This window comes from Hyperolius riggenbachi, chromosome 12 (genome assembly GCF_040937935.1).
Source record: "Hyperolius riggenbachi isolate aHypRig1 chromosome 12, aHypRig1.pri, whole genome shotgun sequence".
Classification (NCBI taxonomy): Eukaryota; Metazoa; Chordata; class Amphibia; order Anura; family Hyperoliidae; genus Hyperolius; species Hyperolius riggenbachi.
Genome location: NC_090657.1, coordinates 85,181,767 through 85,208,194, shown reverse-complemented (window position 1 = coordinate 85,208,194; position 26,428 = coordinate 85,181,767). Strand labels below are relative to the sequence as shown.

The window sequence follows — 26,428 nt, the reverse complement described above, 5'->3', positions numbered from 1 at the left end:
TCGGACCTCCCCTCCATTTCCTAAACTCATTGGTCAGGCATCCTTGTTAATAAAAATGTTTATAATCTAATATGGACATAAGTGGAGATGGCAGCAGGAAAGAAGGTATCTATCCCTGAAATGTTTTAAATGTTGAAATCGTGTTACCTGTAGACTCGCCGGTTGGAAGCTCTTATCAAAGCAAGATAACCAAAGTATGGTGATCAGGGGGACCGGAAACTTTGCGCACTCCTTTCTCACATCCACGAAAAGGTTTCCAGGGACAGGAACTGGGAGGGTCAGAAAAACATAATAATCTAACCATAACATAACAATCGTGAGGGTATCAATTCTTCCCAGGATTGAGAGCCTCCGTTTTCTCCAATTTAACAAGGCTGTCTTTACCGAAGAGAGTGAACAGTGGTTCAGTGGGTAAAACTTATGAGCCTTCACTGTGGTTTTAACCCCAAGGTATGCAAGCGGTTTTGTGACCCATTTAAATGGCAAATTATCCTTAATATTATTATGGTAATCTCTTTTGGCTGCAGTTTAATCCCCTTGACTTTACATTTGTCCCAGTCAATTCTAAAGTTGGTCAGACCATGTAGTTATGCCTATATCGTTCTTCAGGTTTTCAGATAGTAAATTATGAGACACCAAATAAAAAATCGTGGATAAGAGCAATGTGGGTGTGAGTAAAACCTAAAATCTTTTTTTCCTTGGGTGCTGGTGTGGATGCCAAATGTCCACCAGCTGTTGCTTAAAGTAAACCAGAGACTGAATAATTAAAAACTTGATACTTACCTGGGGCTCCCTCAAGCCCCATAAGCATGTCTGAGTACCTCGCTGTTCTCCCGTGGTCTCCAGTTCAGCTGCAATCAGCCCCGGTAACTGACTCAGTCGGGGTCTTCTGAGCATGCACTGGAAGTCCACACATGCGCAGAAGACGCCGACTGATGCGACTGAACTGGTTACTGGGGCTGATTGCGGCTGAACGTCAAGGCTATTCCCCCCCTTCCTAATCGCTTCAAATGAGAGGCAGGATTTACCGAATGAGGAGTCCTTATTTGGATCATAACAAAATTTAAAGTCTGCGGCAAGGATCAGCGTACCTTCTGCAAACTCATCTAAAACGCCCAGGACCTTGTCCATAAAAGGGGTCTGACCTGAATTCGGTCTTCTCTCCTGGTGAAACTTTCAGTTACAAATGTCGAATGACAAGCTTATAAAAGGAGAATCCTACAAGGTGTACTATGGAGTTTGCTATTGCCAACAGCCTGTGGAAAAATGCTAGTTTTTGTTGTGGGGTCTTGTTCACATTATGCCCACCACAGTGCACCATAAGCCCATGTGAATTTACTGCCTTTACAACTGAATGAGCATGTTAACATCTCTTTGGTGTAATATCTTGCAATTATCCTCATGCATATTTTACAGTGTGCTTCTGGATCACACATGGTCGTTGACCAGGCTGTGATGTAACACAGGTGTTTTAATGTGTGCACGGTGCTATGCATGTGTGACTCAACGCGCATAGTGTGAACAAGCCCTAAGGCCTCTTTCACACCAAGACGTTGCGTTTTAGGGGACGTTAAGGTCGCATAACGTTCCCCTAACGCAACGCATGGTGGTGTTGAAGTTGGACGTCAGATTGAGCCACGTTATGAGGCTCTTGTTGCTATCCTGTGAAGTCCAGATCTTTTCAATGATTCGGATGATTCGAATCGGATCATTGAAAAGATCCGGATCTTTGAACTGAATCTTTGAATCATTTTACTAGGGAAGCAGGGGTGCAGCAGAGTGAGAGGTGCAGGAGAATGAGGACACATTGAGGGTGCTAATGGGGAAGGGAGAGATGCATCAGGAAGATTGAGCTTGTACACAGAAGCTGCAGTTCCTGTTTCTTCCAGACATCCACTGTGAACCGAATCCTTCATTGTGATGATCCGGATGATTCGACTCCCAAAAAAGATCCAAAGATTCGAATTGTTCATGATCTGGACAATACTACAGTGCAGCGAATATTAATTAGCCATGTGGCTAGGAACAATAGCGGACTTTCCCCTTACTGAGCATGTGCAAACAGTCTAACGCAGCTAAAACCACATATAACGCACAGCATGCTGCACTTTCTTTGAACGTCTAGCGTTACACTGTAACGCAACGTGGGCACTGTGAACAGCCCATTGATTTTTCATTACTGTGAGTCGGGCTGCGTTACAGGCTGCTCTAACGGGCACCGGTAACGTCCCACTGTGAAAGTAGCTGTAGTGTGAATATAATGGCTCTAAGCACAAATACTTTTTGTCCTGTGTAGGTAGTTAGTAGTAGAACTCTCTTTTTTTTTTTTTTTTTTTTTTTTTTTATTATTTACTTATGAGTTCCTTGATTAGCCATCACTGGTAAAATATGTGGTCAGAAGGCCAGACACTAACCACTTCATGTACCATAGAGATTCATTATTGTGAATTCTCTCTCTTTTCACCCTTTGCAGGCTGAACTGCAAGATGAAACAAAGTATCAGCAGCCCCTCCCAAGGAGTCTGCTACTGACTCACTCAACTCAAAGTTGATTCAGACCAGATTTTTTAGCTGTTGTTTTTTTTTCACACAAAAAGTAATATTTGATCACTAAGCTATTGGTATATTTAGAAGTGCTAGAAAATAAGCTTTCAGTGTACTTCAAGTAACTTAAAATAGAACCCTGATCAATGGTGCAATAAACGTGAATTTGTTTTTCACCCCATTTTATAATGCTGACGCGTGGCCTCCAGTATAAGCAGGTTTCTTTTAGTGATTACCCTTAGAGCCCGTTCATACTACGCCGATTAGCGGGCGATTCCCGCTAATCGCCAAAGCACTAGTGCTATTTTACCCTATGGCAGTGATCTCACTGCCACGATTGGCACCGATCATGTGCATTTTGCGATTAGCGCCAATCGCCAAACACGTTACATGCAGCATTTTGCCACAATTCTGGAGCAATCGCGGTATAGTGCTTATAAAGCACTGACCGCCATCGCTCTGAATCGCGGAAGTGTGAGTAGTGATTTTAGCGTGCTAAACGCGGGAAAATCACCCGCTCAAAGCGGTAGCGCTAAACGCTACCGTTTAGCGATTCATAGTGTGAATGGGCTTTTATAGTAAACATGCTGCAATGTGTGCTGATTCTTGTATGAAAAATATACTTACAACTTGTTCCCTTCTGGTATAATGGAAATTGTTCACTTCTTTTCCCCATGCAGATTTTATTTGCTATTTAGCACACATATTTGGGTATATTTACTAAATCTTGGTAAACTTGACGTGTGCAACCATTGCATGTAAAGTTTATGGTGCTTTATGTAAATTACACTATGCATTACTAACTCGCTTTATATGTGCAACAGCTGCCTCTTGCACAAGCTACATAGGCACTGCATGTGTAACAGGGTTTTGTGCAGATTACGTGAAGCGTTACGTCATTTGCGTACAGGCCAGTAAAAAACGTTGTCTTTAGTGTATAGGCCAGTAAACTTTATGTGCACTGCCTCCACATGTAAAGTTTTCCTGGGGGTTAGCATATATACCCAAGTGAGTTCAAAGAACAGACTGGTGATGACTTATTTCTTTTTGTAAACAAGGAGTCTTGTGCGATCAGTATAAAATGGGACCTAAACCGGTAATGCAAGTAAAATGTATTACTGATCTGGGGGTGGGAGCCGCCGCCTGGGGGATGTTGCGTGGTACGGGAGGTACATCGACGACCTCTTGTTGGTGTGGAGAGGTAGCCCTGAGGACATCCCCTCTTTCGTGGGAGAGTTGAACGCCAATGCATTGAATTTACAGTTCACCTTCAATTGGGGGGTTAGTTCCATTGACTATTTGGACGTCACTTTGGTGGGGGATTCCCATGAGGGTATGGTACATTCCAGGACCTATAGAAAACCTTGTAGTGGGAATACAACCCTCCGGGCCACCAGTTGTCATCCCAGACATACCATACGGGGGGTTCCAGTTGGAGAATTCATAAGGGCCCGCCGTAATTGTTCCAGGGGGGCCTGGCTTGAGGAGGAGTTCACAGCAGTGGGGACTAGATTGAAGGAGAGGGGGTATCCTACCTGGATGATCAACAGGGCGCGGGCCAAGGCATCTTCCAAAAACAGGGATCTCTTGCTGAGAGCTATGGACTACCCGGAGGAGCACTCTGGGGTTTCTAAACCTACTTTTGTTACTACATATAGCAAGGAATACGATAAAATTGTGTCTATTCTTAAAAAATATCTTCCCGTTTTGGAGGGTGATGAGGATCTACGCTGTATCCTGCAACAGGGGGTACGCTTTGCAAGCAGGCGTGCTCCAACTCTGGCCCAATCATTGTCCCCTAGCCTATATGAGTCCCGTACCAGGTCCTCCACTTGGTTGAATCTGTTGGGATCGTATAGGTGTGGGGTGAGGACATGTCACTATTGCAGGGTTCATACCCGCACTCGTGTTGCCACTTCGACATCGAATGGACGCAGTTTCCCCATCAGACAATTTATTAACTGCGGGACGTCGAATGTGGTGTATCTCGTCACCTGTGGGGCCTGTGCCCTGCAGTATGTGGGATGCACCACAAGACCTTTACGCGCTAGAATAGGGGAACATTACTGTGGCCCTGCCTGGCTTAGTGCCAACGTTTCCAATGTGGCGAAACATTTTCGCCAGGTTCACCAAGGTGACATGTCCTCTTTCTCTTTTCATGCTCTAGAGAGGGTTCTCCCTGCACAGAGAGGAGGGGACACAACCAAGCGGCTGAAGAGCCGAGAAGCTTTATGGATTTTCAGATTGGGTTCACGGCTCCCTAATGGCCTAAACTCCCGTTGGGATTTGGCCCTTTTGACTTAGTCTGCATTTTCTCTGTATACGCTGCTCCTTGGTGTTTTTAATTGTACAATTTACAATCTTTACATATTTTTATGATTTTTATTATATCTTGGTGTTGGATTTGATTGGTACTTTTGAATTTTATGCCTGTTTGCCTCCTGCTTTAATCCAATTTCTAGCCATGGATTAAGTAGTTATGCTATGTTTACCTTGTACTTATGTTGTACATGTCCCTTCCTGTTTTTGGGTTGGGGGCGGTTTCCTGGGCGTTTCCCGGGAGCCACCCACCCCATCGGAGGAGGGTACATAGGAGGCTTTGCACCATTTGCACTCTGGCTATGATTAAGGACCAGAAGGTCCGAAACATGTCAGCTAGATTTGTGTGTTGACCTATTTGGATACGTCCATAATAAAGATTAAAGGATCTTAGGAGCACTGTGCGGACCCTTCGTTTTTTCAAGATTGTATGGCACTGGCTATCCTGTTCTGGCACTGCTCTATCTGGGGTGAGCGGTTTCCACCTTTTCTCCTGATCTGAGTCTTGTTTTAAGACCTTTTTGGCACGCTTTTACGTGCAAGTTTGCCAACATGTAAAAACACTGAGTTAATAACCCAGAATGAGAAGCAGACTTAGCATTCCCACTGGGTTTGTTCAGGGTAAGGGATTTTACATATTCTGCGGCAATTATAGCATGAAAGTTAATGGTGCTTTTATTTGTTTTATTTGTTTATTTATTTTTTGTATTAAAGTTTAGCGTCCGCCACATTTCATTAAACTTGGCTCTTTCGTTAGCCCATACTGCATGGCCTTCTTTGTGTGTGTAGAGAATGAACCATACTTCCTGCCCGCACAGAAAGAGAGGAAAGACGTGCATGGGCCGTAATAAAAGGAAGCCCTAGTAGTCCTACCACGTGAGATTGATTCTCTTCTGATATTGATGTACACTGCTGTATATTGATGCATCCAGCACCATCCACTTACATAAAAATCATACAGAAAGGACTACCACTGTTAAAACTCTCAGGACGCTTATAGAAAAAGGCAAGATTAAGTTCATCATTTAAACCCCCATTATTTGCCAAGAGTGTGCAAAGAAGTAATCAAAGCAAAAGGTGGCTACTTTGAAGAACCTAGAATATGACATATGTTCAGTTGTTTCACGCTTTTTGTTTATGTACTATACTTCCACATGTGTTAATTCATAGTTTGGATGCCTTCAGTGAGAATATACAATATATATATCTTTTATTTTATTGTCAATTTGTCATTTTTCCCTGCACACCTTTTTTTGTGGTCTTTCCACTACCTATATACTCCAGTCTCATTGGTTTGAGATTGTGTACACCTTTTTCTGAGGAACACATCTTTCATTACACATGCTCTAATTACTCCTCATTTCCTCTTATTTGCATAATATATTATTTGGGTTTTAATGTTTATTGTGGATGCCAATTGAATCAAAGGATCAATGCTAGTAAACTGGTGAAGGTTAATGTTTATAATATGTTTTATTTGTAAAGTGCCAGTCAAACAGGTAAAGATAGATACTACTGGGGTTTAATTTTGGCTCTGGCGTCAAGATCCTACAGTGCCAAGAGGCTAAGCACTAATTTACCTAAAACGTCTATATACAGTAGTAGGGGGAAAGGTCTGACTGAATTATTGATGGCCGTGTTTAGGAGAACTCCTGGAGAAGCATGTCATTTGTGTGATCAGCTGATTTGCAAAGCTCTGATTTGCTGTGATCACATACAACTTTAGCACATGATCATGACTAGCAAATTACCTGACCAAACTGATCATTTGCTTTCTATGAGTTCTCCTAGACATGACCATCACAGAATCAGAGTGAAATTGATTTGTCAAAACCAGCTGCTCCTGCACTTTAGCTCCTAATTGCTTTGCACACGGTGTGTTCAGTTCTTATTTATTATTATTTTGTATTTGTGAAACCTCTTCTGCAGTGCTGTATGGAGTATGAAGTTGTGTCACTAACTGGCTCTGAGGAGCTCTCCATCCAATCAGACCCAGTATGTTCTGTGGGACCACCACTATAGTTGTTTCTTATACTTGAGTTGTACCATTTTATTTTGTATTTAAAAAGTTTAAATGTTAGTGACTGCTTGCAGCTCCTATTTCATTTCATGGGCTGATCGCATATTGCTGCCACGTTTCCTAAAATGAAGACTGACTAGTGAATCAACTGAGATTTGCTAACTCCCAATACCTGTCTTGCAAGAGATTTGCTGTTTTTCTGTTATCTTTTTAAAAGAGGTAGATTAAACTTGCAGGGTGCCCTCTCTTCCAGCAGCGGGAAGCCATGCGGAACAATTTAGAGAAGCTCCAGAGAGAAATGGCTGCCCTGGAAGCAGTCCTGGAACAGCATGGTACCCAGAGCCCTGCGTCAGCGAGGGAGCAGCAAGCCACCACTCGGCCTGGTACAATAGGACTGCAGGAGCCAAGCCAGAAACAAGCAGGGCACGGTAAATATGCACACAGTCAAAACTGTACTTTTTATTATGACTCGTTGCTTGCTAGCTATTTTCCAGCTGCAAACAGCCAGCATGCTGAGAAAAATTACTATGTATGTCTGCTGTTGAAGTCTATGTCATATCACTGAGGCAAACCTTTTACCTTGAGCAGACATGTGCATTAGTGTAAAAGTAAGAAGTATTCTATGATGTTTAACATTCAAAATCTTAGCAATATATTTAGCGGTGTTAAACTTAACTACTGGGTGCATTCAGTTGTGAATGGGAGGAACAGCGTATTAATTAAGGGTTTTTGCACCAGAAGTAAGCCATTTCTGAAGGTCAATTGTCTCTTCCCATGGAAACAGAAGCATGCATAGTTGAAAGGAATCGATGAACGGGACTATGCTGGAAGAGAACTGCTCAGTCCTATATCCATTTCTGCCCTCTATTGGCCTGCACAGTCCTTAGCGTATGCACTGCCCCAGACATGTCCTCTTATCCATTGTTTACATGGACATCATTTCAGTGAGTTGGAATATCCAATCCTAGAAAACTCACATCATCACAATTTACTACCGATTTGAATAAAATAAAAGTTTTGCATGCCAAATGACTGCTGAATCAGTTGCAGTTCATCTGCAGACTGTTTTTAGTTTTATTTGAACAAATAGTTCATGTGGGTAATTATTCATTTAGCACACATTGAAAATATTCCTATAGGTGAAATGGTGAACTACAGTTGTGTCTATTGACAATACAGCTGATTATCGCTAGAATTTTGCGGCGGCCATTTTTTTTTTTGCATTAAACATGTATATATTTTTTTACTATATATTTTTGCACTTTTTGAGCGATCGCTATTAGCGCTTTTTTAACGTTGCGATTGCTCAAAAAAATCACGAAAAAGCACTGCATGCACTACGTTTGCATTAATCGCGAATCGCCGGCGATCGCAGCAGTGAGATCACTGGCTTATACTTTACATTACACTAGCACTTTTAAAAGCGCTAGCGATCGCCAGCCGCTTATCGCCCCAGTGTGAATAGGCCCTAAAGGGTGGTGGTATTTGCTTTAGTGGGACAGCTCTTTCAGAGCAGGACATGCAGCATATGATCTCAACAAGAGCATGTTCTTTCCTGGAGACGTGTTTTAGATTGCTGCCTGGTTTGTGAGCTCGTATTAATTTGTAGTGAATCTGGAATATTATATGTATTAACAAACATTTGATATTTTTCAAAGTTTGGGCTAATTCAGTTGAGTTTCTGGTTTAACAAATTGGTCTAAATTATTGTGCATGCTTATGAATGAAAAAAAGCAGCATATTTGTGTTTTCAAAGCTGTATATTATTATTAAAGGGAACCAGAGATGAACGATTCACACAAAATAAACATATCAGTTGATAGCTTGTAAAGAATAAATGCTCTACCTGATAATTTTGCCACTCTGGTGTGCCTTTTTGAGTGTTTTTTTTATCCATTATTGCTCCAGGAAATATCCAATATGGCCGCCGGCTCATATCTCTTCTGCTTCCAGGTTATAAACTGTTCTGGTTGTGCTGTCTAGCCTCTATGAGACTATAGACAAGAAGGGCTGCTGCTGCCTTTCATCTGTCTGCTTTCAAATTTATTATTCTGGTATGCTGTGTGGCTGCCTGTAGGAAGTGTCTCTCATAGAAATGAAACTGCCTACAGTAGATAATGACTGGCTGCACACTGCACACAGATACACTTGTGTGTGTCAGAGCTTCCTTCTCGGCAGCAGCAGCCCCTCCCATGTCAACAGCTCTGAGTAGGGGGCCAGGAGGGGGCAGTCTTGGGCTTGAAAAGACTCCACAGAAGAGTGACTCAGCTATAATGATTCCAGGTCAAACCTAGACTGAATCAGTCGGTGGATTCTTATCACAGTTGAGAACAGATAGATTAGACTGAGAAGAATAAAACTAAAAGCAGGGTAGGTGTTTACTGTCATGTTCGCACTGATAAATGTAATAAAATACATGAGGGTGCTTCGTCTCTGGTTCTCTTTAAAGGTTATTTATAGAGCACTGGCATTTTACTCAGTGCAAAAGTGTGAGGCATACAATGTAGAACAGTATAACATGGGGATATTACAGAGTTAAACAACATTACAGAAAATAGTGAAACAATGGTGCACAGATTGCAAGGTAGGGATAAATATAAGTCTCTGAGTCCATGTAGTGTTGGACAAGAGCACATTGGGAACAAAACCCTCCCGAATGGGCTTACAATCAATTTGTGTTGAATAGGAAGCTAGCAATGATTATTAGCTATGCTTTTTTAGGGTGTTAATAAAGTTGTGGACTGTAGATCAACAGCTTCTGCATGGAACGAGTGTGTCCATGGAGCTGTTTATAATTGGGGTTTGAAGGCATTTTGTGCTGCCATAGATCTGGCTTTCTCAGACACTGCTTGCAGCTTTTTGGAGGTGGCCATCACTTCAACTGCCTCAGAAGAACTAAATATTCTGTGCGTTTAGTTTTAAAAATATCTTACTTGTGACTCAAAAGATCAGTCACAAGACATAGCAGAATGAAAAACCTGTGCAGCAATTAACAATTCTTTGAAGATTGTATAAAAACATCACATAAGTGAAACCAGGTACATTTTGCTGATAAATCTTGATAAAGAGAAGCAGCTACATGCACCATCCGTCAGTTCAGCTTCATTTATTTTGTCTTGATATAAAACGTGTATAACATCGGGGCTAACATCAATCAGACGTGTACCTTGTCATGCTGTGATGGCTAAGCGGGGGTGGAAGTGAATGTCAGGGCTGCAATGGGGTCGCCGACGGCCGTTTCGCGTCCACCAGGACGCTTGGTCACGCTGTGTTCCACGTTTTGCTGATAAGCATAGACATAGCTCAAGGGTGGTTTACACTTCTTCTAATTGAACTACATGGCATATAAAACCGTAATCATACAGCAAAACAAAATAAAGAAACCAAGGTACAACTAGAGTATGTTCCAAGGTCCATAAAATAAAAATAACAGAAGATAAATATCAAATGTAACAATACTTTTAAAGTAAGGGTGATATTCTTCAAATAAAAGCAAAATATAGGTTGAACTAATATTGTATTGCTATGAGAGCCTCCTGTCTCACGTTTTGTGAAAAGTTGGCATAGTGTCTTTAATTTTACCAGGTATGAGTTCACTAAACATCACTGTGCAGAGAGAAGAATAGAATCACTTGAAAGGAGCTGTGATTTCCATTTGGCAATTAAGTAACGATAGTCTGTGGTTTCTGTGATCAAATATATACATGCTCAATTGATGCCATTGTTAAAATGACAACATACATATTTGAGATGAATATTCCACTTCCTGGTGAACTTGGATAGGAGACACTCTACTGCAGGGGAGAATAAATGCAGCTGTTTGTCTAATACATGTAATTCCCACTGTAGGCATAATGTTTGATCATTTCCAACAAATTCTGCAGCTCCCACCAGAGCATCAGTGAAAATGGCACCCTCCTTAGTGAGCTACACTGCTGCTATGGCAGCAGTTCTAGATCCCCACCAGAAAATGTACAAGTAGACAAGCTCTGTCTGACACATCAACGTGTGATGAATGGCGAGCATCTCAGCAGGCTTGAGTATATATAGTGTGCCATTATTTCTATATTTTATTGTTGATAAATTTCACCACAGTTCTCCCTTTTAACACAACTTTTTACATTAAGTGGTTAACAGCTTCCTGTTACAAATGCTAAAGCAGTTGGAGGAGCGTAAGAAGATGGCAAATCTTCATTCTTGCATTTTAGACTATATTTATGAAGAATTACTGAAAATTCAGAATAGTTTTAGGCTGCTTACACACAGGGACGTTACAGGCGCACGTTAGTGCAGCCTGTAACGCTCCCCCAACGCACAGCAATGTAACACAAGTGGGCTGTTCACACAGCCCACGTTGCGTTACATGTAACGCTGCACGTTCTTCCGAAAGTGCAGCATGCTACGGCGTCACAGCGGCTTAAGCCGCGTTAGACTGTTTGCACATGCTCAGTTATGTTGGGGAGGAGCGGAGAGCGGCCAGGCACATGGCTAATTAATATTTACTGCACGTTGTGACGTGCAGAGTTTACTTCCTGGTGCGGCGATTGGCTGGCGGGACCACGTGATGCCGGATGCGTCCAAGAGTACAGTACGCATCACGGACGCCAGAGTGAGCTGCACAACGTGGCTCACTCTGACGTCCACATCGAAGAGTACCAGGCCTTGCGTTAGGTGCACGTTATCCGGAGGCTCAGGCCCTGCTGGGCCGATTTGAATAATTTTTTTTTTTAAACACGCAGCTAGCACTTTGCTAGCTGCGTGTTTCTCCGATCCGCCGCGTAATAGGGCCCCCCCCCCTCCAGACCCCGTGCGCAGCCTGGCCAATCAGTGCCAGGCAGCGCTGAGGGGTGGATCGGGACTCCCTATGACGTCACGACGTTGATGACGTCATTCCGTTCGTCGCCATGGTGACTGGGAAAGCCCTCAAGGAAATCCCGTTCAGAACGGGATTTCATGACGGGCATAGGCGCCGGCGGCGATCGGAAGGGTGGTTGGGAATTGGCAGGGAGGGGGGTATCATAGGCTAGCTACATGATTAAAAAAAAATTAGGTATAAAAAAAAACTCCCGCGGCTGTGCATAATCAGAACGCCCAGCAGGTTAATTTGCTTGCCAGTATCCTTGTAAACAGCAAATCATGCGTGATCCGAAGGTCCTATAGAAGTGCCTTCAGTGAAAAAGGCACCTAAGTAATGGTTTTCTTCATAAGTAGTTTTTTGTTATTGCAATAATAGCACAATGGGACCATTTTAACCAGTTATTAATTTGTGAAGTGTGTCTATCTATGGGTCCATTTTAAGGGAGGCATGCAGTGAGGGATAAAACATGGCCCACATGTCTTGCTATGCTTACCCTATAATGAGAACCAGATGATGCTGAACATTTCTGTCTTGTAGGAAGTAACATCTCACCTGATGCCATCCCAGATACTGGGGCACAGTCTCAGAGGAGTGTGGAACAGCTGGAGAAGTGTGGCACTGGGTAAGATCCTTACAGCTGAGTTTAAATGTCATTCAGTTTCTGCTTAGCGTTAGTCAAAGAAATCAGTAGATTCTGACACTTAGGACTGGTGCACACCAAGAGCGCTTCTGATTGCTTTTAAAATTCATAGTGCTACGAAAAGTGCTTGGCTAATGTGTTTGTATGGGATTGATCACACTAGAGCGATACGAATTTTTCTTTTTTCTTTTTTTGGGGCCAAAAGCAAATGTGGGTCCTGCAGCATTTTGGAGGTGATTACGCCTCAACGTAAAGTATAGGAAAAGTGGAAAATCACTCTAAAAAGCTCTAAACAGAGTAATTTTTGCCCAAAGCACTTTCACATTGAAGTTTACAAGAACTGCAAAATCATTACAACGAAACGCTCCAAAGTTGCTAGGCATAAATAGGAAATCGCAATTGCTACAAAAATAGCTAAGCATTTGCGATTACGCCTCGCGGTTTTTGGTGTGCACTGGCCCTTAGTCACATTTTATGTATTGTTAGGCCACCGGTTTCAGATTGCTGTCTAAGCTAACAGCTGATGATCCTCGGGCGGTTGAGTTGGTAGCACTGCAGTACAAATGAGTAGTTGTGGTGTTCAAATTTGGGATCACGTATTTTGAAACCCAAACAGCAGCACTCGGCACCATTTCAGCATTGGACAGCAGGACTGGGTGCGTTCCATTTAGCTCCAATACTTCTACCTTTTAGCTTGGAATGGGGAAGTATCAGAGCTAAATGAAACACACCTTATCCTGCTGTCCGGTGCTGAATGTGGCTGTTCTGGTTCCCTACCACATGGTCCCAAATTGGAACAACTAGAACAACACAGACAGAGCCTGTAAATCGCTAATAGCAACCACATAGCCATGGAAATGATATATATGAAACCACAAAAGAAGAAAAAAAGCTATCCACGACTGGACAAAATACAACTGATCCTGTATTTCCAATATTGCACAAAGTTTTATTAGGGACTTGTCCCAAACCTAAAACCAATAATAAACTGTCTACAGCGGGGCGGCGGATCTTACACTTCTTTCTCTGGGTAAGGCGACTTAGTGCCTGGTTTGCAATACTTCTGTTTCTTCCTTCTATGGAGCTTTCCACGATCATTGACGTCTGTTACATTCGCTCTGTATGAGGGATTGCCTATTAGCTGTTTACCTGTCCATTGATTACTGTGTTGATTGTAGGAATTATATATTAGTTTGTTTGATCTGCTGACTAGTTTATAATTTGTTTTATGGTTGGGACAAGTCCCTAATACAGGATCAGTTGTATTTTTTCCAGTCATGGATAGCTTTTTTTCTTCTTTTGTAGTTCCGAATTGGAGCAGGGACACTACATATGAGCTTTAGTTTCAAAGACTTCTATTGACGTTCTCAGAAAAATACAAAACAGCACAACAACATTGCTTAATACTTTCACAGTGATTAAAAAACCATTATACAGTCATACAAAATTGTGAAATAGTAGCTAATGTTCTATATAGTCATTTTAAATCAAATTGCAACATTCAAAATTATATATGATCTCTCAGAATCTCAATTTTTAATCAGTAGAACAGAGGTCCCAACCTGAGGTCCCCAAACCCTTTTCTCCCTTCTGGGTTTCTGTGTACACAATATGATCAGGTATCAACCAATGTGGTGTGTCTCATAAATAAACTAGGTCCCCTGTAAACTACAAAGTTAGGTTCTTGGCTCCTCTGGTACATGCCTTGTATTGCCAGGGTTGCCACACCTTATGGAAATGATCGCAGGTATCAGCTATTCGCACATTAAGCTGTTTGCATTGCATTATGTAGTTAGTCCTTTCTACAACCAGTGTATAGCGCAGTATAGGCTGTAGCCAGAAATCAGCTATGTGTAACTTAGTCGCCAAAGCCACAAACTGAATTAATTTATGCTTGATTTATTTCACTTCTGGTGGTGTAGAACTCAGGAGAAACTCCTTGGGATCCTTGGTGAGTAAAACCTCCAAATCATTTCAAATAAGAGAGTGGACCCTGTCCCATAGATGTGCTGCCTTAGGACAAAAGCCAGAAGATATGAATTAACGTGGATTGGTTGTTGCAGCCTCTAAAACACAAGGGAGATTTAGAACCGTCAAATCTATGAATGCTTAAAGGGAACCAGAGATGAATGATTCACACAAAAACGTATCAGTTGATAGCTTGTAAAGAATAAATGCTCTACCTGATAATTTCGCCACTCTGGGGTGCCTTTTTGAGTATTTTTTTATCCATTATTGCTCCAGGAAAAATCCAATATGGCTGCCGGCTCATATCCCTTCTGCTTCCAGGTTACAAGCTGTTCTGGATGTGCTGTCTAGCCTCTGTGATGCTATAGACAAGCAGGGCTGCTGCTGCAGTCTTTCATCTGTGTGCAGTCAGCTTTAATATTCTGGCATGCTGTGTGGCTGCCTGTAGAAAGTGTCTCTCATAGAAATTAAACTGCATACAGTAGATAATGACAGGCTGCACAGTGCACACAGATACACTTGTCTGTTATATCAGAGCTTCTTTTTCGGCAGCAGCAGCCCCTCCCATGTCATCAGAGCTCTAAGTATGCAAAGCAGGAAAGCTAAGCCATAAGGGGGCAGGCTATGGCTTGAAAAGACTCCACAGAAGACTGACTCAGTGGCAATGATTCCAGGTCAAATCTAGACTGAGTGCTCAGTCGGGGGTTCTTATCACAGCTGATAACAGACAGATTAGGCAGTGAAGAATAAAACTAAAAGCATGGTAGGTGTTTACTGTCATGTTCCCACTGATAAATGTAATAAAATACATGAGGGTGCTTCCTCTCTGGTTCTCTTTAAAGGGGTTGTATATATATATTTATATATATATATATATATATATATATACATATATACATATATATATATATATATACACACACACACACACACTCTGTGTAAGAGTTTTTTTTTCATAATCAAGTCTCCAGACTTGAGCAATATATGCTCCCTTTAGACAATGTCTCCATACATTCGGACCATTCCTTCTCTTTTAAGGAAGCCCCACTGTCAGATTCCCAGTCTGTTTAGTATTTGTTCTGAATTAGTTAGACAATCGCTTGGTCTTCCGCTGTATGACAAATGCGTCCTTTCACTAGAGCATATTTCCCCATATATTGCCTGACTTAGTGCAACCGTATAAACTAACTTCATAAAACATAGGAACAAATTGGTCTATGCACTGCTCATTATAGCAATAATAGGTGAAAAATGCCTAAATGCCTAAAACCCTGCGAAGGTTGGTTAAGTATAGAATATAAGAGTGACAAAATCCCTTTTCTAGTAACTCTAAGTCAGCGGTTGTAAGAAAATGATATGAAAAAGAGAAAATGATAAATCTGAAAAGTGCGAAAATACTTGTTTGGTTGTTTAGGACTAATTGCCGTTAGTTGTACTAACGTGGGAAGTTTATTTTCTTCTAGCAAGTCCTGTATCGTAATGAATTTAGCATTTTTCCAGTTCAAGAATGCCAACTGGTCTAACCTTGCTTGGAAGTCTGAGTTTCCAGATAAGTCCATCAAGGGCGCAACCTGTAATTTATATTTGTATCTTGCCTTTCTCCAAATCTCCAGTGTGATTGACTGTCGGGGCCAGCACCCTAAGGGGTGCGATTCTCCAGCCCTGCAACAACAGACTCCGCCAGGTCATAGGTTGAATTATATAATTCTCCAGTTCAACCCATGCAGGGGTATAATCACCAGCATAAAGGAATGTCAGGAAAGGGAACTGAGCCACCCTGTAATATCTCACAACTGGGGATCTGATAGTCCTCCTTGAGATTTATATAATCCATTAGATTATTTTACCAGCTGTAATTACTGGGATTGGTAGAACCCTAAAATATGTTAATTTAGGGAGCATCGTCCTCTTAACAGATGTGATACGACCTGATCAAGAAATACTGTATTTTTTTCCAAGCTTCAAGTTCCTGTTTTAAGGTAGCCAATAAAGCAGTGTAATTTAGTTTATCATAATATTCCTGGTATTACTTTATGGGCACATAGCCAGTCAACTTTTCTTCTGAGTTTTCTCCAACTAGATATTTCCAAACCTTATTAATAAAATACTTTAAAAGCACCCACCAAGAAATTACTTCAAAACAAGTTTGATATTACCTTTTGCCTACTTTTTAGTACTTTTACAATTGCTAACTACTGAATAATTCATGTTTAGATAACATAAACCGTTATCTCCTTGTTTCTCCTTACGTCAATTTTTTTTAGGTCAAGATCACCAACTCCCCCACTTAGCTTCCCTCAGACTGCATCTAGAAGGGAAACTCCAGAGAAAGTTCGGGTTTCCTTAAACATATTCAAGGAATTGAAAGAAAGTGTCCTTACCCAGGAGGAATCCCACACTATGGTCCATTCACCAGAATGCAGTCCACCCTCTAAGGAGCCAGGTAATTTGTTTTTCCTTAAGACAGAGGATCTTTCGCAATATTGAAAGTCTGAATCTAAAGGTTTGGTACATTTTGTTTACAGGGACCCACCAATCTCTATATTAGCAGAGCCAAATAGTGTGAATGCATTTCTTCTAGTGTAGGGATATTTTTTTTTTCTTTTAATTTTCAATCCAAAACAGAATATTGTTTCCGAAATCATTAGTCTTGTGTTTTCAAGGCATAAATCTGAGTTACCCTTGTTTTATAACCAACAAAATGAGTTTTTCAGTGGCACTGTACTGTGTGGAGATCATTTTAAACAATATTGGGACCCCAAAAACTTTTAGAATGGCTTTATTTGGAGTGAAGAAAATTACTGTACCTTAAATTTCTTGCACCAACTACTTAACATTTTTCATGTACAATCCACGAAGGAGAGTCGATATCCAATTCAGAAGTGTGTTCATATCAAGTATTATTTGCGTATAATTAGTTATGATACCAGAATGTCTTTTATTATTCATTGCATTGAACTATTCCAAAAACCTTTTTTTAAGAAAGGCTGTAAAAATGCGCTGGCAGTTTTTTCAACTCTGTGGTTTTGCTGTAAAAGAGGCAATAAACGTCTGAGGACTCCAGCCTATTCACAGTTGGCTTCCAAGTAAAACTGTGTCTCGTCACGAAATTTAGGAAGCCTTTGTATTTGTATACGTCGAAAACGCACACCTATTTTCATACATGTTTTTCAGTCACATTTGTATGTGGAAAATGTTTTCATTTTTCTTCAGTTATGTGCTAGATCGAGTAAATACACACAGCGTCTAAAAAAAAAAATGCAAGTGAGACCTGTCCTGGATAGGACAATGTTCTGTTCTTTTACACCCATCTCAGAGCGCTCTTTTTTTGTTTCTAAATGTGTTTTAGGGGATCTTTAGTTTTGCCTGATCGGATTGCCTGATCACGTCTGGGAATTATCCCAATTCCAACACTGCTTGAAAAAAATGCAGCAAGCTATCAGTTTTTTTCCTTGCATGGTGTGACTTGCGAAGGCTTGTGGCATTAGAGGAAATTTACCTCTACCTCTCAAAGGAATACGTAAAGAAAGGAACTGAGGCAGTCTTGGAGGTATTCTCTTTGAAGAATACATATTTCATCTCTTCTGTTGTAAGCAATAGCAGGGGAAGTGTTTTGTCTATCACTTGTGGCACTTCTCGCTTACACACCTGAAGTGGGAGGAATATGGAGGCTGACATAGTTATTTCCTTTTAAACAACGCAAATTACCTTGCAGTCCTGCTAATCATCTGCCTCTAATTCCGTTAGCCAATACTGTTGGTGCAAGGATAACAAAGTTTGTCCTCAACGCAGCAAAGATTTTGGAACGGATTATGGACTTCAGGAAACACCCCTCCACCGATCCACCGAGTTTTTTTTGCAAACAATCAGCAAGCTCCGAGCAGAGCTCAGAACAAATGCCCGGCCAAAATACAAAGCTTCATCAACACGCTCTTGTGCCTGGGCAACGTATTTCCATCATAGTTTGTTTGCAGTCTATTTTCTTTAACTATAGTTTGCTAAAACACGTATTATATAAAAAGAAAAACAAAACAAAAAAAATAGGAAGGAGGAATATAGAACACCCTCAAAAGCGGGAATATGAGAAAGAGAGGGGGAAAAAAAAAGAGAAATACCAGAAAAAAGATGCCAAATGCCAGCCCTTTATATGCACAAATATAGATACTCAGTAAATTGTTAATAGAGTAATTTTATTCTTCACATCTAAATGGAAAATAAATGTACATAACACTTAGGGCTAGTTCATACAGATGGCGTTTGGCTCCGATACACTGCCAAAATTTTGCAACTCAGCGCGACTTGCCCTCGTGACTCCTGTTCAATAGAATGAGAATCGCCCCCCGAAACGTCACATGCAGTGCGCCCGCGATCAAACAAAATCGCAACCGCTGCAGTGTGAATGCATCCATAGGGATACATTAGTAGCAGCGCCCTGCTGATCATTGGCGACAAGCAAAGCGCTGAAGAATCGCCAAGCGGGAACCAGCCCCCAGAGGTTCCGCACTATCACAAGCCCGTACATAGTCAACAGGAGCTACCACCATTTAAAAATCAGTTTAACAAAGTTCATGGTGGAGGTTAAATAATCCTATGGGCCTACCTAGTTCTATGTGGTTAGCGGCTGTCTATCGAGAATCGCTGAACCGCAGGCAATCGCTAGCTGGCGTTTTTGTTTTTTTTAAAGGGACTCCGAGCTCTAACCAAAATCAAAATCTGAACTTACCTGGGGCTTTCTCCAGCCCACCGTAGGTCGGGAGGTCCCTCGACATCCATCTGGCTCTTCTCCCTGGGCCTGTTCAGAAATGGCTCCCCGGCGGCTCCCCGGCGACACTGGGCCCGAGTGTCGGGCTCCTTCCTGAAAGCTGGTAAGTTCAGATTTTGATTTTAGTTAGAGCTCGGAGTCCCTTTAAGAGTGCAGAGCAATATATACAGTGGTTTGCAAAAGTATTCGGCCCCCTTGAAGTTTTCCACATTTTGTCATATTACTGCCACAGACATGAATCAATTTTATTGAAATTCCTTGTGAAAGACCAATACAAAGTGGTGTACGCGTGAGAAGTGGAACGAAAATCATACATGATTCCAAACATTTTTTTACAAATAAATAACTGCAAAGTGTGGTGTGCGTAATTGTTCAGCCCCCTTTGGTCTGAGTGCAGTCAGTTGCCCGTAGACATTGCCTGATGAGTGCTAATGACTAAATAAAGTGCACCTGTGAGTAATCTAATGTCATTACAAATACAGCTGCTCTGTGACGTCCTCAGATGTTGTCTAAGAGAATATTAAGAACAATAACATCATGAAGTCCAAAGAACACACCAGACAGGTCAGGGACAAAATTATTAAGAAATTTAAAGCAGGCTTAGGCTACAAAAAGATTTCCAAAGCCTTGAACATCCCACGGACCACTGTTCAAGCGATAATTCAGAAATGGTAGGAGTATGGCACAACTGTAAACCTACCAAGACAAGGCCGTCCACCTAAATTCACAGGCCGAACAAGGAGAGCGCTAATCAGAAATGCAGTCAAGAGGCCCATGGTGACTCTGGACAAGCTGCAGAGATCTACAGCTCAGGTGGGGGGAATCTGTACATAGGACAACTATTAGTCGTGCACTGCACAAAGTTGGCCTTTATGGAAGAGTGGCAAGAAGAAAGCCATTGTTAACAGAAAAGCATAAGAAGTCCCATTTGCAGTTTGCCACAAGCCATGTGGGGGACACAGCAAACATGTGGAAGAAGGTGCTCTGGTCAGATGAGAGAAGCTGGTCAGAGTTGATGGGAAGATGGATGGAGCCAAATACAGGGCAATCTTGGAAGAAAACCTCTTGGAGTCTGCAAAATACTTGAGAATGGGGCGGAGATTCACCTTCCAGCAGGACAACGACCCTAAACATAAAACCAGGGCAACAATGGAATGGTTTAAAACAAAACTTATCCATGTGTTAGAATGTTCCAGTCAAAGTCCAGATCTAAATCCAATCGAGAATCTGTGGCAAGATCTGAAAACTGCTGTTCACAAACTCTGTCCATCTAATCTGACTGAGCTGGAGCTGTTTTGCAAAGAAGAATGGGCAAGGATTTCAGTCTCTAGATGTGCAAAGCTGGTAGAGACATACCCTAAAAGACTGGCAGCTGTAATGGCAGCAAAAGGTGGTTATACAAAGTATTGACTCAGGGGGCTGAATAATTAGGCACACCCCACTTTGCAGTTATTTTTTTTCTAAATGTTTGGAATCATGGATGATTTTCATTCCACTTCTCACGTGTACACCACTTCGTATTGGTCTTTCACATGGAATTTCAATAAAATTGATTCATGTTTGTGGCAGTAATATGACAAAATGTGGAAAACTTCAAGGAGGCTGAATACTTTTGCAAACCACAGTATATGGTAGTAATATCATCGCCACAATTAGCAGTGACCCATGGCAAAAGCAATTGCCATACCCACAGCACTCTTCCACGATACCGCCATAGCGACAAAAATAAATGCATGCTGCAATTGCCCCCCCCCATAATAAATAAATAAACAAAATAAATAAATGAAAAAAAATTATTGTTAAAAAAAATACAAATGAAAAAATAAAAAGCAAAGAAGCATAGCAACCTCTACATGTCTATTGCGAATAAAGCGCACATCACTGGTTCCCGGAGGTCACTAGTGCAAGTGGACCTCAAGGGCTGTTAGTGTTTCACAAATAGCCTGTGCCTTGAGATCAGCACCTGGCTAATGTTACCCCACAAAGGCGCTCCCTCCACCCAGTTCTGATTGACGAGACCGACGTCTCCAGGGTACCATGCGTCTCGGTTCCTTGGCTAAACCTTAACTAATCACCTAAGATGTATGCAAAACACCACCAAAATTCAGAAGAGGGCACAGCAGAGGTTATTCTTTAAAACAAAATTGGTATACCATGTGAGCCGCTGACCAGGTTTTACACCGCCTCCATTAAATCCATCCTTTGCTCCTCTGTATGCAACCACTAGTGACAAGTACAAACTTCAAAGAGTCATTAACGCTGCGGAAAAGGTCATGGGATCACCACTGCTAGAATGAAGACAATGCGACCAGAATTTCCAATGACCCCTCCCACCCAGTTTGTTGCTTCTTCGAGCTTCTTCCGTCGGACTGCTGCTATAGGACTATCCCTTTCAGAACCACAGACGCACGAGCATCTTCTTCCCCAATGCAGTCATTCTGCTAAACTCCAGTATCCCCCCCCCCCCCCCCCCCTTCGAGGTCTGCCCTCATGCTGCACTCTAATCCCTTAGGCATCATAATTCCCTAGCCACCCTGAACTTCATAGCTCCCCTAGACAGTACTGCCCTACACATTGGCTCGCAGTTGCACTAAATTGTTCTAAATGTATGTTTCTTATGCTTGCATCAATTGTTTATCTCCCATGTTGTCAGTGCTATGTCAGTTATATGTACTACTGTGTTGCCAATGCCATTTGAACCACAAATAATTCCAGGTACGACATTTTGTCATATTTGGTGAATAAAGGCGATTCTAATTAATAGACCCTGAACAAGCATGCAGATCAGATGTCTTTGACTGAAGTCTGACTGGATTAGTTGCATGCTTGTTTCAAGCATATTATATCAATAGGACTGCCAGGTAACTGGTATTGTTTAAAAGGAAATAAAATATGGCAGCCACCATATGCCTCTCACTGCAAGTTTCCTTAAAGGAGTACTGTAGGGGATAGGGGGAAAAAGAGTTGAACTTACCTGGAGCTTCTAATGATCCCCCACAGACGTCCTGTGCCCATGCAGCCACTCACCGTTGCTCCGCCTCTGGTTCACTTCTGGAATTTCTTCAAAGTCGGAAAACCCCTGCGCCTGCGCGGCTGTTGACTTGCTACTGCTGACGTCACCAGCAATATATTGCGCTGGCCCAGTATGGCCTGCACCTGCACAGTATGCTCCTGGTGATGTCAGCGAGAGCGAGGACATGGCCACGCAGGCGCAGAGGTTTTCCAACTTTGAAGTCGGAAGTTCCAGAAGTGAACCGGAGGCGGGGACCGGATCATCGGTGAGTGGCTGCGCAGGCACAGGACGTCTGCACGGGACCATTAGAAGCCCCAGGTAAGTTCAACTCTTTCCCCTAACCCCTACAGTACTCCTTTAAAGTATCAAGGAGGAAGCTGGACAAATTTACAAGTAAAGTCTCCCTTTAGTTATACAGGACCTATGAATAAAATCATTTTACACTGTGTATTTGGCACTTTATTGGATTATGACAATAAAAGGACAGCATGCCCAAACCAAGAAAGTCAAATGAAGGTGGGAAGCTATTTAGTCTGCAGACCTCAGTAAAATATTTAACAGGATCTGCGTTAGTATTTAAAATTGGAATGCTGATTGAATGTTTGATCTAAAAGCTGACACAGTCTTAATTTGTGTCTCTAAAGGTCAATAGCCTCTAGTATAAGTGAAGAGGTAGTCTGATATTTCTGCAGGTGCATCAAGTAAAAAAAGATAATTGCATGGTATTATGAGAGCGTTTCAAGTGAAGCAATGAATGGAAATCGGAAAACTGCAATGGTTGAATTTATTTAAAGGTGCAAGCGTTAGGGCTTTCACTGCATTTTTTTATGTCAGTTCATTTATTTTGGACTTTCACACTAGTCTTTTGACTGTCAGTAGAGCAGTACAAAAAACGGCAAGTACACCCCATGGAAACTGACTTTTCTGATAGATGAAGGTGTTATAAACATGGAAGCTTTGACACGTGACCAATCAGGCAGGGGTGCTGACACCAGACAGGCCAATCACAGCTGCCTGCTGCTCTTTTTGCTAACTGCTGCCGATGGTCCTATCACTGCACTTGGTCAGTAGCAGTGACCTTTCAGATGTCACTGCTACTGATTGAGTGCAGTGATTAGCCCAAATTGGATGATGCTGTGGTCCTGCCAGCGAGAGCATCAGCACCAGTTAGCAAAAGAAGCAGTGAGTGGCTGTGATTGGGCAGCGTAGTGCCAGCAACCTCACCTGATTAGTCACGTGCCAAAGCTTCCCCATGACTGGCCATGGTGATCTCTAACCGGTGATCGGATTTTACCGTAGCATGCCTCGATAAAAGGCAAATATCAACACCTCAGCTGCTTATAATGTTATAGGAAATGAGAACAGGGATGCATGGATGAGGTTAGTGCGTGTGCCAGGAAGGTGGGTGGTTCAAAATCTGCCCCCTAGATTTTGCTGCCTGAATCGAGTGATTCAGGTGTCTTCATGGTAGGTCTTCCACTGGTTATAAAATAATGCATAATATGCACCATTTCTATTTTACATTCATTTGGTATTATGTTATGTAATTTAAAATTATATCCCTGCATTTATGAATACTTGAGATGGCTAAAATTACAATTTAAATACTCTTCTCCTCCAAATTTTCTCATCCATGGACATTCAGGGTCTGGCCCTATCCTGGTGTTCCTCTTATCTTACAGATAGGACCTTCAGAGTTGCTTACTCTTGCACCACCATCTCTCTACATCCCCTCACTGTTGGAGTCCCCCAAGGCTTAGTCCTTGGACCTCTCTTTTTCTCTATGTACCTTTATGGTCTTGGTCAGCTCATCAGTTCCTTTGGCTTCCAGTATCACCTATACGCTTACGACGCCCAAATCTACCTTTCAACTTCTGACTTGGCTACTCTAACAGCTCATGTCCCTGGCTGTCTCAAAGCTATCTCATCCTTCTTGTACTCCTGTCTTCTAAAACTCAACATGGACAAGAAATAGTTAATCTTCCACCCCATAATTCAACACCCCTGTCTGACACAGCAATCTCTGTTGATGATTGTTCAGACACCCCTGTCCTCCAGGCGCACTACCAAGGTGTAATACTGGATTTGACTCTCTCATTCAAACCACACATTAACACACTATCCTGCTCTTGTTGCCACCTTATAAAAAAACATCTACTGCATCTTCCCTTTTCTCGCACAGGACACTACCGAACTTGTGCATGCCCTAATTATCTCACCTCTAGACCATTACAACTCTCTGCTCTGTGGCCTACCCGCTAACCATTTCACTCCACTACAGTCTATCATGAGCTCTGCTGCACGACTCATCCACATCAAGCTGCTACTTGCACAAAGGATACAATTCAAAAGCCTGATGCTCTTCTACAAAGCACTTTACAATCTAGCCCTTCTCATCTAAATAAAGTTATTTCCAGAAAGCATCCTACATGCAATCTCAGCTCTTGCATCAATTTTCTCCTGCTTGGTCATCTCTTCTTACTCCTGCCTGCAAGACTTCTCTCGACCCTTTCCCCTCCTCTAGGACACCCTCCCTCAACACATCTTCCCCTAACCTACACTTGCCGTATATTCCGGCGTATAAGACGACTGGGCATATAAGAAACCCTAGAAAGCACATAAGAAACCCCCCAACTTTTCCAGTTAAAGTATACATTTTGGGATATACGTAACCTATAAGACTACCCCTCTTGACTCTTGGACATTTGTATACTGTACTGTGTGTACTGGTGCTATACTGTATAAACATGTACAGATACTGGTGCTGTACTGTATGTGGTACCCAGTATACAACAACCAGCCAATCACGGCAGCTGCTGTACCTTATCGGGTATTGTCTGGTTGTTGTATCTAAAGCTTGCTTGGATTGGTTAGCTATCCCTGTCTCCAAGACTATTAAACCGGTAGCACAAACATGCCTCTTTCACCCGTCTGGTCCACCCTTGTGTACTCCTTCTCTGCCTCTCAGATCTCGCACATGTGTGCCTGCGCCGCTTCACTGCAGTCCTCAGGAGTGAGATCTGAGAGGCAGAGAAGGAGGTACGGTAATAGGATACAAGGGCGAGCCAGACAGTTGAAAGAGGCGTGTTTTTCTAGGCACAGCGCTGCTCTATTTCTTTTTTTCCATACCCCCAGCATCCCGGACACCTGCAGCTTGCCCCCTTGCCTAGTCATCGGGACCGCGTTAAGTCACCTCATTCCAGGAATCCTGGTGAGTGGATTTTCTTCTGTCATACTTGTACAGCACCACTTTTGCTTATTTCATGTGGTCGCCGCATACAGTGGGGATGTGGCTGCGGATGTTTTTGAGCTCCCCCCACCGTATGCGGCAACTGCAGATTCTCCATTCCGGCTTGGAAGTTTCAGTACCCGCCCTATAAGACGATACCCGACTTTTGAAAACATTTTGCTGGATTAAAAAGTAGTCTTATACGCCAGAATATTTTTTTCTTTGGCGCAACTTGAAAACTCACCGCTTCAGGCATCATACTCTCTCTTGGGACACCCTAGAAACTGACCACCATTTTACTATCCCATACACAGATTTCCTTCACCTATTGTACATCCTTTAGACTGCAAGGCCAATTGGTCAGGGCTCTCCTCTCCTGCAATGTAATGTGCGTGCATTTCTTACATCATTTTGTAAAAATCTGTATTTGATTTGCTCACTGCATAAGCTGTAATCCACCATTGTCTTGTACTGTTTACTGTTGTATTGTTTATATTGTATTGTTACACCTTGAAATCTATTGTACAGCGCCACGGAAGATGGTGGTGCTAAATCAAATAATAATCCTGTTGCAGTAGGTATTACTGTTTATTTATCTGGCACCGTTTTTAGGGTTCCCGTCCGTTATTAAGTTCTCAGAAAGCAGCAATGTCAAAGTTATCAAAGAAATGTAAAAGAAAAAGGGCTAACTCCAGTTTTCATGTCAGAAAGACATACCTTTTTACCTAAAAGTACAGTATGTAAAATGAACAAAGCAAAAGTGAGTTATCGATGCTTTAGCTTTATTGTACAACAGATGTTTCGAGTTATCATTGTTTTATGAAGTAAAAATAAATGAGCTTGTGATTGAAAGTGATATTACTTGAGCAGTATAATCAAAATCTAAAACCTCTACTGAAGCATCAAAGCATTCAGTTATGAAATCAAGAATACGTACTAATTACGTTTTTAGCCATGGAGTGTTTCCATCATGTTTCTTTTTTATGGGAACTGTTAGAGATTTTCCACACATAAACTGACACTACGAATAAAGTGTCAACCTTGCCTTCAGTAAATATTGCTGGAAAACAGTTTGT

The 26,428-nt window shown here is 42.0% G+C and overlaps 1 protein-coding gene across 9 annotated transcripts in view; it reads left to right on the top strand.

Moving 5' to 3' along the window:
* The window catches only part of BRCA1 (BRCA1 DNA repair associated), a 243,881-nt gene that overhangs the window by 104,150 nt on the left and 113,303 nt on the right, over window positions 1-26,428 (top strand). For 8 of the 9 annotated variants that reach the window (XM_068264418.1, XM_068264421.1, XM_068264423.1 and 5 more), the window contains exons 12-14: window positions 7,136-7,310; window positions 12,278-12,362; window positions 16,613-16,791. In XM_068264418.1, coding sequence (XP_068120519.1) covers window positions 7,136-7,310; window positions 12,278-12,362; window positions 16,613-16,791 — 439 coding nt within the window. The remainder of the gene's footprint in view (window positions 1-7,135; window positions 7,311-12,277; window positions 12,363-16,612; window positions 16,792-26,428) is intronic. The other variant, XM_068264422.1, reaches the window with a different exon arrangement.